The sequence below is a fragment of the Oncorhynchus keta genome, chromosome 18 (assembly GCF_023373465.1).
Source record: "Oncorhynchus keta strain PuntledgeMale-10-30-2019 chromosome 18, Oket_V2, whole genome shotgun sequence".
NCBI classification, from domain to species: Eukaryota; Metazoa; Chordata; class Actinopteri; order Salmoniformes; family Salmonidae; genus Oncorhynchus; species Oncorhynchus keta.
Genome location: NC_068438.1, coordinates 324,253 through 340,373, shown reverse-complemented (window position 1 = coordinate 340,373; position 16,121 = coordinate 324,253). Strand labels below are relative to the sequence as shown.

The 16,121-nt window shown below is 41.6% G+C and overlaps 1 protein-coding gene across 1 annotated transcript in view; it reads right to left on the bottom strand.

Annotated features, from left to right (window-relative positions):
• Nucleotides 1–532: 532 nt before the first annotated feature.
• Nucleotides 533–16,121, bottom strand: part of LOC118397008 (sodium/potassium-transporting ATPase subunit beta-3-like) — a 40,915-nt gene continuing 25,326 nt past the window's right edge. Inside the window, exons 2-7 of the mRNA XM_035791387.2 lie at nt 8,923–9,051; nt 4,414–4,512; nt 3,993–4,180; nt 3,120–3,170; nt 1,776–1,862; nt 533–1,487 (exon numbers count right to left, since the gene is read on the bottom strand). Coding sequence (XP_035647280.1) covers nt 1,320–1,487; nt 1,776–1,862; nt 3,120–3,170; nt 3,993–4,180; nt 4,414–4,512; nt 8,923–9,051 — 722 coding nt within the window. The 3' untranslated portion in view covers nt 533–1,319. The remainder of the gene's footprint in view (nt 1,488–1,775; nt 1,863–3,119; nt 3,171–3,992; nt 4,181–4,413; nt 4,513–8,922; nt 9,052–16,121) is intronic.

Below are 16,121 nucleotides of genomic sequence, written 5' to 3'. Positions count from 1 at the left end.
TTTTCATGAATAGGAATATTTTCTAAGGATATTTATGTCCGTTGCGTTATGCTAATTAGTCAGGCGACGATTACGCTCCCGCATGCGGGATGGGGAGTCAGTAGAGGTTAAATCCAAGAGTTCACATACTTTTTCCACCCCGCACTGTGAATGTTTACACAGTGTGTTCAATAAAGACATGAAAACATGTAATTGTTTGTGTGTTATTAATTTAAGCAGACTATGTGTGTCTAATGTTGTGACCTAGATGAAGATCAGATCACATTTTATGGCCAATTTATGTAGAAATCCAGGTATTTCCAAAGGGTTCACATACTTTTTCTTGCCACTGTAGGTGTTTCTTTTGTCCAAGTGGGAAAGCGCAGTGTGGAGTATAATAGTGATTGCATCGTCTGTGGATGATAATGGTGTTGATGTGACCAGCCTACCAAAGTTCTTCATGGCTACAGACATGAGTGCTACTGGTCGGTAGTCATTTAGGCAGGTTTCCTTGGTGTTCTTAGGCACAGCCACGGCACTAAAAGTAAAGACACAAATTGAGATTTTTTTAAAATCATCTTTATTTCAAATTTGTTCTCATACAGACCTTAAGGCATCTGTACAAAGCACAGTTCCCATAGGTGTGTAAAAACCTCTTCCCTTAGCTGTTGGACAGGTAGGTTTAATTATAAGCTGATATATTTTTGTGCATTTTTCATCCTTAAATGTATTCTCTTAAACAATAATCTTAAATTACAGCTATTCATTATTTCTTCGTTTGATTTCTTTACAGCGTTCAGACAGTGAGCTAAATACAGAAACAGTGTTTATAGCCATCAAGTATGTATATACAGAAACAACACATCACACACAGCAAACTGCACAGCACTACGGGATACCACATAAATTCAATGCTCCAAATACAGCTATATACAGGTCCATACTATGGCACGATGTCGCTACATCACCACTGACTTTATTGGAGGTGAGAGGTGTGTGTGTGTGTGTGTATTTGTGTGTGTGTTTGAGGGGGATTCAAATTGTTAGTTTATTGTATGTCACTTTTCATGGTGTGATGAAGGGCAAAGAGGGGGGCTGGCAGGTGGAGGAGTCAGTGACATATGATAAGGGATGGGGATTTAAAAATGAATATAAGGAGCACACGACCATGCTACTGTAGCTTCCCCTGATCCATCCCTCGAGTAGCCAAGGGGGCAGGGCCTGTTCCTGGCCGGATGGAGGGGGGAGTGGATTGAGGAGGACGGTTCAGTGGAGATGGGTGAGGGCATTGATTACACGTAAAGACGGCATTGTGCAGCTCTAGTGGTTTTCCTGAACCACTACTCGACCACTTTGACCCTGAATGTGACGCGCCCCAGGAACTTGTCGCGGTCGTCACTATTCCGCAGGTCGGAGCCCTCGATCTTACACTCCATGGTCAGCTCGTTGTTGTAGTCTTCCTTGGTCAGCAGAAGCTTGACCGCAACCAGGGGCTGAACGTAGGTTGACTGGCAAACACACAGGGAGAGATGGAGGGAGACCACTGTTAATTCATATATTCACAGACGTGCGCACATCCATACACATAACAGTGGTTGTCATGACAATACACTGACAATCAATTTGCACTCAGTGCCTCAGGTAGTCCACCCACATACTGTACATTTCCCAGGATTCTCATCTCCCCAGACTGCCTTGACAATAGTTTACTACTTGAAATTACAATTAAATTATTCTGCATTCAATCTCATTAACAGTTTCCTTCACAATATAAATATGTAGCGTAATGTACTTACATGCAAATTCTTCCCGTAATAAGGGAAGTACATCTTATCGAAACGCCCCTCGGATGGGAAGTACTGCATCTGCAGGGGGCTTTCTCTCTGTGGGTGGAAGGGGATGAGGAGGAAGAGGTGGAAGAAGAGGAAGGAGGGGGTGAGGAAGAGGTGTGAGATCACAGAACTATACATATTAATGCACTGGGAACGTACGAAGCTGCCTCCACTGACTCTTAGGACAACAATCTGACTAACTGTACACAATCACATAAAACAATCCTGGAGTCTACAAACACACACATACTGTAGCTTTACACACGACAGGTGTAAACCACCACATACTGTCACAGGACACAATGTAGTTACCACGCATGCACACGCACGCACACACAATATAGTTACCACCCACTCACACATACCAGTACACACACGCACACACAATCTGCCACCAGATGGTTCTCTATGGTTATCAGAATGGTTTATGGTGGAGAGGAGAAATTCAAATGAATTCAGAGAGAAAGAGAGGAGGACAGATGGAGGGGAGTTAAAAGAGCCAGTGTTTCTTTGTAGACCTTCAAACATTTGCAAACAGGTCACAAAGGTCAGAGTTGACAGTCTCGGTGAGGGAGGGATGGAACCCAGAGCGTGCGCGCTCGAGAGAGACATTGTTAGAATGTCAGAGCCAGAAGAAAACCATGGAAACACCATTAGTGGGAGCCATGGGCAGCGGAGCAGAGTTCTAAAATCAACGGGAAGGAACCTTTTCAGGTTCCAATGCATTACCATAACAGATACATACACCAACTGCAGTTATATACAGTCAGTGACAATAATTACCAAAAATATCAACACTTTAATATGGACTATTCCTCTGTCTATATTGTCTTTGGGGTGATTAGTTATAGGGGTTAGATTAGAAAGCTCTAAAACATGAACGCCATAAATGCTGTTTAAAGCAGCAGAGGACAAAGTGCCACATCACGGAGGTGGACAGAAGCAGCGCAGAAAGGTAATGGAGAAAGGCTAGGGCTAGGACCATGGGGAAACATAGGGGTCTAGGACCCGATTTCATACCCACCAGTGTACTGCTGGCCCTACAGGCAGCGTGGAGAGAAATCAAATATTGACACTTGTGTGAAAACACAGACAGAAACACACATGTGCATTCCTACATAAAGCACACATACAAATACAAAACAAAAGACACGTTAGGGAGTACAAAACCAGTCTCAAAGTCCTAGCACACAAAAACACAACCTGGAGTATACACACACACACGACACAGACACAGACACACACGACACAGACACACACACACGATTCATTGTTATACCCAAAAGAAAAAAGGTTTGTTTGCTTTACCTTAGCTGTGCAGTTAATGTAGGGGTCCCCGCGCGGTTTCAGTCCAATGATCTACAGGAGTGAGAAGAATATCATAAAGACTATTATAGCAACCTTTAGTGAGTTCAACATTTTGTTCTGGTGATTCTTACACATTTCCTCAAGCTTATTTACATGTAAAAATGATCAAGACACACCAGATTTCAGAATGGTCTCAAAAATGGAAGCACTGATTTGAGTTAAAAGATGTTGAGAAGTAGCTCAGTTAGTGACGCAAGGAAATGATTTGGTTTGAGCTGGCCGTATAAGGACCAGTCTGTAAATCAGGCACGTGTGCTGCCTGCTTACTGAAAGGCCAAGGACTTGTACTTTCATAAACATAGCTGCCTCAGAGATGCCTAAGAATCTTCTTAATTTCCCCTGATAGGATTCATTAAGTTAGATTGAATACCAATCAGGCAACACAGGCCAATCAATGCACTCTGACCTCTATCCCTGCAAACAGAGATGCTGACACAGAATGCTCTGTCGGCACAGAGGATATTCCAAATAGTGATTAAGAAACAAGTGCAGTGGAAAGGACAGAATAATCATTTTTCAATATGAATTTGAACAAACTCTACTTCTGTATGAAGACAGAGAGAGGAAACACTGAAAGCTGTAGTTCAAAGGCAATGGATCGAAGATAAGAAGGTACTCGTGTAGGGGAGGTAATTCAGTGAACCACGCTTGTGTGATGAGTGACCTTGCCTGAGACCTGATGACTTGTGATAGCTCCCAGAGCTAATGGCTTAGGCTTTAAGCTCCAGTCTTTAGGCTTTAGCTCAGTGGGCTAACGCTGTCCATTTCATTTTGAGAAGAGTCCGACCAACGATCCCCAATCGGGGCACTCACCCTGTTCATCTTGACTAGGACGCAGGGTTTGCCCTCAGCGTAGCCAAAGGTGGTGTCAGACAGGCCGGAGCACTGCCGGAGCAGATTGCGCTTGAACTGACACACCTTCTTCTCCTCCTGATCATCCTGCTCATAGTACTCTCCCACCATACACAGCTCGTTCTTCTCCTGCACGGTGTCGTTGTATTCTGAGGGGTCCCAAAATAGGGCACAGACTCAAGTTCCACTGTATTTGACAGCCTGCTTATTTACCTGGTACAGACAGTATTCACCTAGTAATGTACTGTATACAAAAGTGTAATTAACTGCAACTACTTAAACTAATTTCCTTAACCAATAAAACTGCATTTGTGCATAGATGTCAGATGTACACATTCTTTAGAAAACTAAATGGGACTGAAAGAGTGGATCTATCACTCACGCTGAAGGAAGTTTTCCAGATGCTGGACATACTGGCCGTACTGCTTAGGGTCGGTGCGGTTGAAGACGATGTCCAAGGACCGGGGCCTGATCACCAAACCTGAGGACAGGTAGGGGGAAACATGTCACGTCAACTGTCTGTGTAGCAGTGTGATGTTCCCCTAGATTATGCACCAAGTTGCACACAAGGACCAATTCAAATAGGCCAGGTCAAGAGGGGATGTTAATAATTTGATAATAATAATAATAATAATAATTCAGTGTGTTTTTAAAAATTTAATTAGAGCTGCATAGCTAATGTTATTCTTTGGTGTACAAACACTTTTCATATCAATATTGTACATACATGTGATTGTAGTACATACATGTGATCGTAAAAGTTTTGTATATTTTGGTTTGGCCCATCACGGGTTATCTGTATTTCCGTACCCCCTTAATGTTCTCTTTTGCCTGACCTTCGGATAGCAAGGTATGTTGTCCTTGGCTCCAAAATTGTTCAATATAAAACCGTGGTAATGTTACCCAATGTACTGTTATGCTACCATAAGTTTGTTACAATGTCGATAATATAAAGATTTATGTTAACAAGTTTCACAAAGCTCGCTAACTAGGGTATCTATTGTAACTTGGGACAGTTTTTGAGTGAGTGTTCATGTGCTTGCGCAGGTGCCTGAGAGCTAGGACTGCGCCAAGGGTTAACATAATGTGTGTTGTCTCTTCGTGTGCAGGGCAAATAAAAAAATAATTCAACTAGCAGACCTCCAGTGCCTGTGGCAATGGTTAACATAATGTCTCTTCATGTGCATTAAAACTAGCAGACAGTTGTGGCAGCGCAAAAGAGACGAACCACGCTACATCTGCACCTACTTATGGTCCAGGCAACCTCGCTCACGTGACGAGAATCCTTGCCTGAGACTAGGGCTGTTACAGTGACCATATTACCGCCACACCGGTGGTCACGAGTCAATGACAGCAGTCAAATTCCACGTGACTGCTTAGTATTATTGACTGTATGTTTGTTTTACTCCATGTGTAACTCTGTTGTTGTATGTGTCGAACTGCTTTGCTTTATCTTGGCCAGGTCGCAATTGTAAATGAGAACTTGTTCTCAACTTGCCTACCTGGTTAAATAAAGGTGAAATAAAAATAATAACAAAATAAAACAGTCACAGTAATTAGGCTTCTTCAAGCTCTGATTCTGCTGATGGTCATTAGTTAGCCTACCAAACTTGCTAACTGCCTGGTACTCAGCACTGACATAAATGCAAATCGAATCAAAAGTCGAATCAAATACTTCAGGAGAGCTCATGTCCGCAACATTTCTATAGGCGTGAAAAAACAGAGTGAAAAATATTACCCTCTCTCTTGTGAATGATGCCCAGCTTTTGTGCAGTAAGGCAAGAAACAGAGTATGCCTTTTTTTGCAACTTTTTCAAAACACATTTAGCCTAGCCCATATGTTTTGATAAGGTTTGTAATCACAACTAAGTGGCCAAATATCCTCTTAAAATGAAGCATTATGCCACTTTACAATGGGTGTAAAGCCTAACTGGCATATATTTTATAATGAAATCATTACATGCATAATCACATTTGTGGTCACTTTTGAGAATGGTGTTTTCCCGCTAATTGATAGAATTTTGGGATCTATCACATCCCACAACTGTCAGACTATGTTTGGAATATTTATTTCTCGCACAGACTTGAATAGTTCAACTTTTGTACTATGGGGGATAGTACATTGACATAAGCTAGTGTTTTTGGTGTCATTAAGCCTACTCATCATGTTGGCTGACGAAAAGTATATGTGGACAGTTCTTTCAATATGCGCCGCGGAATTGGATAAGGATGCGTGCAGTTGCCTCCCTGGTGTCTGTCTTCCCGGTGTCTGTCTTCCCTTGTAGCCTGTGATCACGTGACGGGCATTGGCTAATAAGAATTTAGCTATCTGAGAGAGCCATGTGAGTGAGCGCTTCGGAGCATGCAGCTGGGAGAAGGAAATTATATTCAGCTCAAGGGCACAATGGCTAAAGGCATGGATTTTTGTAGGGGGCATTAAGGTGACACAAAAGGGATGCTGCCGGGAAATTCAGGGCATTATCAAGTGCTTGTCAAATTGTGAATGAGAGACTGATGAAGTTTGTGGAGCCTGCGCAAAAAAAAACAAAGCAGAGCTCATGCCTTTCATGCAACTTTTTTCAAATCATCATTAGGGTCACATCATGCAGCCTTAAAATGTCTTAAAAATCGAAACATATAGCCCAACATTTGTATCACAACTAAAGTTGCAAAAATAAGGAGGACCTGTTTCTTTGTTAACTGCTCAACACAGAATAGCCACATGTGCACACTCCCTCAAATAGTTTGGAGAAAATATCCTTTATATTTTATTCATGTTCAATTGTATTCTTCATACTATAAAATAATGCCATGGAATTCTAAGCAAATCTTGTCTGCTAAATTAACTAGTGTAGCCCACAGCCATATTGCACAGCCAGATCAGGGCCTAACATAAGGACAACTCAGAATATGGTATTTTCTGTTCTTCTAAAATAGGTCTAAAGAAAATGTAGTCTGTCTAAAATAAATAATGCATTTATTGTGATGGTGTAGGCTTTATTACATGGATTTATTTATTAAAAATGTGTGGTCAATTACCGTGAGACTGGCAGTTATTTGCTTGACAATCACCGGCTGACAAAATTTTAGGAACAGCCACAGCCCTAGCTGTGACCTGAAGATTTGTGTTACACCTGAAGGCCTGGGATTTAGCTCAGCAGACTAACTCATTTCTGGTGTTATGCAGATGACCCAAGTTTAAATCCAGGCAATCACACCAATAATACTGTTATTGTTATCAAAATCTTATACTACAATAAGCCACATGTATTGCTTATGCTGCCTGACGGCCATATATTGTAATACTGTATCTATTGTTCAAATGGGTTGCGGAGTGAGTTGATTAAAAATATATATACTTTAATACCTAAGACAAGTTTTCACAACAGCCAATGTTATTAACACTCGTCAGATGAAACCCTGCTGGCAAAGAGGGTCAGCTGTGACCGATGGTCAAAACAGAGGTTGTGTCCCAAATGGCACCCTATTCCCTATATAGTGCACTGCTTATGACCAGAGCCCTATAAGCCTTTGTCAAAAGTAATGCACTATGTAGGAAATAGGGTGCTATTTGGGACTCAGGCAAGCCAACTGAAAACGGCAAGGCTGAGGAAGCCTTATTATCAGGAATTTGTGATGGAATTTCACTCGTAGCTGATTCAGATGAGTATGTCTTAGTTTTGACCTCAAGGCGTCAACACCCAGGACAGCATTAGAAAGTGTGTGGTGTGATAGACGACAAAAGAGGGGACAATGGGAGAGGACACAGAGTGAGAGAAGGTGACAGGAGACTGGGTGGAATAAATTGTCACGAGGAGTGTGTGCGTGTGTGTAAGAGAGAGAGAAGCTTGCTATACTGTACCTGCATTCCACACATTTTTTGCCAAACCCCAAAAAGCAGCTAGTCAGAAGGTTTGCATCTTAGCGGCAACTCTACACCGCCTTAGGCACACAGCACATTTTACAAGAGCAGAAAGAGTCAAAAGATATTCAACAAGGCTGACTGTGGATGGCAGAAGACATAAATGTGCAGTATGGCTAAATTGGTAGAGCATGGTGCTTGCAATGCCAATATCGTGGGTTCAATTCCTGCATGACTAAGTCTCTCTGGAGAAAAGTGTCTGCTAAATGGCATATATTATTATTATTATTATTATATACAGTATTAGCACATAGGCCTAGAGGAGGGGAGTTCGTTTTTATGATGGCCTCTCTGTCAGGGCAATGGAGAGAGGCTGTGGGGACAGAACAGATGGGTGCTGTACTGGTGGACCAGCGGGAGGATGCATGCAGAGCCTGGGAGACAGACTCTCTCTCACTCCAACAGACACATACACACACCTCTACTCCATAATTCACAGGATTACATTTCTAACTCTTCTATTTTTTTTTGTAACACTAACACAGTATTAATTAACAGGTTTTTGAGACTCGGCCGGTAGTTTTTCCATTTCTAAAATTACAATATCGGTCAGTCAGTGTTTGACTGATCTGTTTATTCCCTGAGTGCTTGCATATTTTGGCAGTGGCAGCCAGCTCCTCTGTCACGCCAGTAAGGCCTTCAGTGGGACATGGCAGCAGAGTCTGAGACATTGTGCAAGCCAGGCCAGGCGCTAGCAGAGCAAGCTCTGGCGTTAGTGAGTGAGCAGGCTAGCAGGCTCCCATTCTGCAGGAGCCTCGGCTATGCTTCAACAGTGGTCCAGACGCCGCAAGAAAATAAACAGCGCTGTCCATGAGAGATAATGACATATTTGAGAGATAATGACATATTCATATTGTGAGTGAGTGAGTGAGTGAGTGAGTGAGTGAGTGAGAGAGAATAGGTGAATTTCAATTTGAGCACTGTTCTGTTTAGGTTGAGTGTCTGTTTCGCTGCAGCGTAATAAGTCACCTGGACTGGCCACTCGGTCGCGGTATGTAGGAATGTTGTCGTCTAGTGTCTGCAGCATGACCCACATGGTGAGCGTGAACATCCCCGCCAGGAAGCCATAGAAGACCAGGTAGAAAAGCAATATCAGCGCTGAGGGGAGAGAGAGAGAGTAATTATTCTCTGTTAATCACACAATCTCTGTTAATCACACAAAACAGATCAAAAGCATTCCTCCCATCAGTGTAAGTTACATGACTTGAATCTTTGTCCCCATAATTAGACATCCACCATAGTTCCTGGAGAATGCTGGAGAGGACAATGTGAAAGAATATCAGGATCAGCACAGTACGGAGAGAGAGAGAGAGATAGAGAGAGCTTGTCAACTGTGACTGACCCCAAATTAAGAAATCTGTGACTATGTACAGTGAGCATAGAACCTTCCCAAGTTCTCTCACGTCACCCCGCTCCTCCGCTCTCTCCACTGGCTTCCAGTTGAAGCTCGCATCCGCTACAAGACCATGGTGCTTGCCTACGGAGCTGTGAGGGGAACGGCACCTCAGTACCTCCAGGCTCTGATCAGGCCCTACACCCAAACAAGGGCACTGCGTTCATCCACCTCTGGCCTGCTCGCCTCCCTACCACTGAGGAAGTACAGTTCCCGCTCAGCCCAGTCAAAACTGTTCGCTGCTCTGGCCCCCCAATGGTGGAACAAACTCCCTCACGACGCCAGGACAGCGGAGTCAATCACCACCTTCCGGAGACACCTAAAACCCCACCTCTTTAAGGAATACCTAGGATAGGATAAAGTGATCCTTCTCACCCCCCACCCCTTAAAAGACTTAGATGCACTATTGTAAAGTGGCTGTTCCACTGGATGTCATAAGGTGAATGCACCAATTTGTAAGTCGCTCTGGATAAGAGCGTCTGCTAAATGACTTAAATGTAAATGTAATGTAGGCCACCACAAGCCCACTGCCCATAAAATGAGGTGGAAACTGAGCTACACTTCCTAACCTCCTGCCAAATGTATGACCACAATACACACAAATATTTCCCACAGATCACACAAATCATTTGAAAACAAATCAAAACATTGATAAACTCCAATATCTTAAAGGTGAAATTTGTGGCCCATTGCCATGAGAAAAGGGCAACCCGTGGAGCACAAACACCATTGTAAATAAAAACATATTTCTGTTGATTTATTTTCCCTATTTGCACATTGTTACAACACTGTACATAGCCAATAATATAACATTTGTAATGTATACAATCTTTTTCAAACTTAACACTGAGTGTAATGTTCACTGATTTCTTATTTCCCTTGTTTTTTCCCCTTTGGTTTATTGTATATTCCATTTGCTTTGGCAATGTAATCATATGTAAAGCCCTTTGAATATAATTGAAGAGAGAGAGGGAGACTCATCACCTAAGGACATTTGTGGCAAATGACAAAAGTCTTGCGACATTTGAAGCAAGTGACAGAAAAGACGGTTGTCTTGAAAAAATAAACTCCAGCACACAGTTATTCTTATACGTTCCACATTTCAAACCAAGTGTATATTTGATTTCAAACCAGTCAACACAGTTGTTTAAAGATCCATTACATTTATTCTTAAGCAGACATACAAGAACATGTATCATTTTTTTTCAGATTTTGACCATGACTGTCAGAAGAGCCCGTGCAGATCTAGGAGCAGGCTGAGCTATAGTATTGATGACAGGCAGACGATATTACATTTTAGTCTGCTCTTATCCAGAGCGACTTACAGTTAGTGCATTTATCTTAGGTGGGACAACCACATATCACAGGCATAGTAAGTACACATTTCCTCAATAAAGTAGCTAAAAAACACTAGTCTCAACTAGAGGTCGACCGTTTATGATTTTTCAACGCCGATGCCGATTATTGAAGGACCAAAAAATGCCGATACCGATTAAATCGGACAATTTTTTTTTTTTTTTTTTTTTGTAATAATGACAATTACAACAATACTGAATGAACACTTATTTTAACTTAATATAATACATCAATTAAATCAATTTAGCCTCAAATAAATAATGAAACATGTTCAATGTGGTTTAAGTAATGCAAAAACAAAGTGTTGGAGAAGAAAGTAAAAGTGCAATATGTGCCATGTAAGAAAGCTATAACGTTTAAGTTCCTTGCTCAGAACATGAGAACATATGAAAGCTGGTGGTTCCTTTTAACATGAGACTTCAATATTCCCAGGTAAGAAGTTTTAGGTTGTAGTTATTATAGCAATTATAGGACTATTTCTCTCCATACCATTTGTATTTCATATACCTTTGACTATTGGATGTTCTTATAGGCACTTTAGTATTGCCAGTGTAACAGTATAGCTTCCATCCCTCTCCTTGCCGCTACCTGGGCTCGAACCAGGAACACATCGACAACAGCCACCCTCGAAGCAGCGTTACCCATGCAGAGCAAGGGGAACAACTACTCCAAGTCTCAGAGCGAGTGACGTTTGAAACGCTATTAGCACGCACACTGCTAATTAGCTAGCCATTTCACATCGGTTACACCAGCCTAATCTCGGGAGTTGATAGGCTTGAAGTCATAAACAGCGCAATGCTTGAAGCATTGCAAAGAGCTGCTGGCAAAACGCACGAAAGTGCTGTTTGAATGAATGCTTACGAGCCTGCTGGTGCCTACCATCGCTCAGTCAGACTGCTCTATCAAATCATAGACTAATCATAACATAATCACACAGAAATACAAGCCTTAGGTCAATAATATGGTCGAATCCGGAAACTATAATTTCGAAAACAAAATGTTTATTATTTCAGTGAAATTACGGAACAGTTCCGTATTTTATCTAACGGATGGCATCCCTAAGTCTAAATATTGCTGTTACATTCCACAACCTTCAATGTTATGTCCAAATTAAGTAACATTCTGGCAAATTAGTTTGCAATGAGCGGCCCAAACTGTTGCATATACCCTGACTCTGGTTAATATGGCCTGCTAACCTTTCTTTTAGCTAAATATGCAGGCTTAAAAATATATACTTCTGTGTATTGATTTTAAGAAAGGCATTGATGTTTATGGTTAGGTTCACGTTGGAGCAACAAGTCCTTTTTCGCGAATGCGCACCGCATCGATTATATGCAACGCAGGACACGCTAGATAAACTAGTAATATCATCAACCATGTGTAGTTATAACTAGTGATTCTGAATGTGATTGTTTTTTTTATATAATAAGTTTAATGCTAACTAGCAACTTACCTTGGCTTCTTAACACAATCGCGTAACAGGCAAGCTCCTCGTGAGGCAAGTGGTTAGAGCGTTGGATTGAATCCCTGAGCTGACAAGGTAAAAATCTGTTCTGCCCCTGAACAAGGTAGTTAACCCACCGTTCCTAGGCCTTCATTGAAAATAAGAATGTGTTCTTAACTGACTTGCCTCGTTAAATAAAGTTGTAATTTAAATTGGCATAATCGGCATCCAAAAATACCGATTTCCGATTGTTATGAAGAAATCGGCCCTTATTAAATCGGCCATTCCGATTAATCGGTCGACCTCTAGTCTCAACGTCAACAGTGAAGAGGCTACTCCGGGATGCTGGCCTTTTAGGCAGAGTTGCAAACAAAAAGCCATATCTCAGACTGGCCAATAAAAATAAAATATTAAGATGGGCAAAAGTACACAGACACTGGACAGAGGAACTCTGCCGAGAAAGCCAGCATCCCGGAGTCACCTCTTCACTGTTGACGATGAGACTGGTGTTTTGCTGGTACTATTGAGTTGAGGACTTGTGAGGCGTCTGTTTCTCAAACTAGACACTAATGTACTTGTCCTCTTACTCGGTTGTGCACCGGGGCCTCCCACTCTTTCTATTCTGGTTAGAGACAGTTTGCGCTGTTCTGTGAAGGGAGTAGTACACAGCAGTGTATCAGGTCTTCAGTTTCTTGGCAATTTTTCACATGGAATAGCCTTAATTTCTCAGAACAAGAACAGACTGATGAGTTTTAGATGAAAGGTCTTTGTTTCTGGCCATTTTGAGCCTGTAATCGAACCCACAAATGCTCATGCTCCAGATACTCAACTAGTCTAAAGAAGCCCAGTTGTATTACTTCTTTAAATCAGGACAACAGTTTTTAGCTGTGATAACATAATTGCAAAAGGGTTTTCTAATGATCAATTAGCCTTTTCAAATTATAAACTTGGATTAGCTGACACAACGTGCCATTGGAACACAGGAGTGATAGTTGCTGATAAGTTAAACATGTATTGCAAATGTTTATCAGCACAGCATTATTATTATTATCTTCTGTAGAATGCATTTATTAAACCCCTATGTAGATATTCCATTTTTTTTTTTACTGTTTCCAGCTACCATAGTAATCTACCACATTAACAAGGTCTACACTGTATTTCTGATCAATCTGATGTTATTTTAATGGACAAACAAATGATCTTTTCTTTCAAAAACAAGGACATTTCTAAGTGACCCCAAACTTTTGAACGGTAGTGTACGTTTCAGGTGCTTTCAGAAGATGGGCAGGGACTCTGCTGTCCTAGCTTCAGGGGGATATCCCTGGTGTCTAATGGACAAAGAATAGAGAGCTTAGAGATACAGTAGTATATATAAACACTGCAATCGGAAAGTATTCAGACCCCTTGACTTTTTCCACATTGTGTTACATTAAAGCCTTATTCGCATAAGTATTCACACCCTTTGCTATGAGACTCGAAATTGAGCTCAGGTGCATCCTGTTTCCATTGATCAGTCCACCTGTGGTAAATTCAATTGATTGGACATGATTTGAAAAGGTACACACTTGTCTATACGTGAACGACCGGCTCGATGGGGTCTTATGTAGCAAACTTTGAAATTGTGTTTTTTATATGGGACAAAAGTAGACTCCGAGCTAGAAAATTGTATATCACACAAAACACTTGAGGAACAATGGAAAAAGTAATTATGTTGAAACTTCACTTATGAGAAAATTTGCAAAAAAAATAGTTTTTCCTTTATCATTATGGGGTATTGTGTGTAGATTGACCACAAAATGTGGTCATGGGGTCTGAATATTTTCCAAATGCATGGTATCACTATTACACCACCATGCATGATATCTCTACAGAAACACTGAAGCTCAGGGAAGAGCCCACTGTCAGCTATTACACAACAATAGTTACAAACAGAGAAAGAGAGGGGAATACAAAGAAAAAGGATATACAAAATGAAAGAGAAACAGGTGAAAATACAGGGGTGAGAAAGGCACAAAATGGTTGAATGAGCTCCAGAGAGATCTTCATAAGGATGTGTAAGGATACAGTTCTATACAGGACAGAGAGAGACGTAGCCTAGATAGACTAAAAACAAATGTAAATACATACAAAGAGATATCGTATAAAGAGAAGACAGGATGATGATGGGAAAACAAGATATGAATGGATTGAGATGGTGTGCGAGGGAGAAAAATAGAGAGAGAGCTTCAGTTTAATTATAGATGCATTGCTTCTTTCTTGAAGTCTCTGAGGTAAGCTGTGCGTTTATAAATAGGATGTGGGGGAGGACAGATAAGTGATGGCACAGCACTGGCCTGAGGAAGAGAGGAGCTGGGTGGGAGCGCCAGATGGAGAGCCACACACACACACGAATATGGAGACACCCACTCATGCATTCATATGTACAGACACACACACACACACACACACACACACACACACACACACACACACACACACACACACACACACACACACACACACACACACACACACACACATTATCACATCCATCATATACCACAGCGTTAGTGCAAGACTGACAAATGCACGCATGCATGAACGCACGCGCACACACACAGCTTTAGATGGCTGGGTCATGTAAAATTAATGTAGAATCCAATCTGATTAAATCAGAACTCTTTTTTTAATGTCTTAACAAAATGCCAGAAATCAATTGGACCACTTTTGATGCTTAAACTGGAATTGACACTCCAACACATCCTCATGGAGCATTGTTGTTATGTAGCCAGTCACACCCCCCCAAAAAGCAAGCATTAGAAAGCCATTTCCAATGGAAAGCCATTGGTCGTCAGGTTTGTAGGCCACCTTGCTCGCACACGCTTTTTCAGTTCTGCCCACAAATTCACTATAGGTTGAGGTCAGAGCTTGTGATGGCCACTCCAATACCTTGACTTCTTGTCCTTATGCCATTTTGCAACAACTTTGGAAGCATGCTTGGGGTCATTGTACATTTAGAAGATCCATTTGTGACCTTTAACATCCTTACTGATGTCTTGATATGTTGCTTCAATATATCCACATAATTTCCCTAGCAAATGATGTAATCTATTTGGTGTAGTGCACCAGTCCCTCCTGCAGTAAAGCACCCCCACAACATGATGCTGCCATCCCCGTGCTTCACGGTTGGTGTGGTGTTCTTTGGCTTGCAAGCCACCTCCTTTTCCCTCCAAACATAACGATGGTCATTATGGCCAAACAGTTCTATTTTTGTTTCATCAGACCAGAGGACAGTTCTCCAAAAAGTATGATCTTTTTCCCCATGTGCAGTTGAAAACCGTAGTCTGGAGTTATGGCGGTTTTGGAGCAGTGGCTTATTCCTTGCTGATCGGCCTTTCAGGTTATGTCGATATAGGACTCGTTTTACTGTGGATATAAGTAATTTTGTACCCGTTTCCAACAAAGTACGTTCATCTCCAGGAGACAGACCAGCATCTTTCCTGAGCGGTATGACGGCTGCATGGTCCCATGGTGTTTGTACTATTGTTTGTACAGATGAACGTGGTACCTTCAGGCGTTTGGAAATTGCTACCAAGGATGTACAAGACTTGTGGAGGTCTTCAATTTTTTTCTGAGGTCTTGGCTGATTTCCCCATGATGTCAAGCAAAGAGGCACTGAGTTTGAAGGTAGGCCTTCAAACACATCCACAGGTACACCTCCAATTGACTCAAATGATGTCAACTAGCTCAGAAGCTTCGAAAGCCGCAACATTTTCTGGAATTTTCCAAGCTGATTAAAGGCACACTCAACTACATACATACATACATACATACATACATACATACATACATACATACATACATACATACATACATACATACATACATACATACAGTGCCTTGCGAAAGTATTCATGTATGTATGTATGTAAAAATAGTTTTATATCTTTATGTTTGAAGCCTGAAATGTGGCAAAAGGTCGCAAAGTTCAAGGGG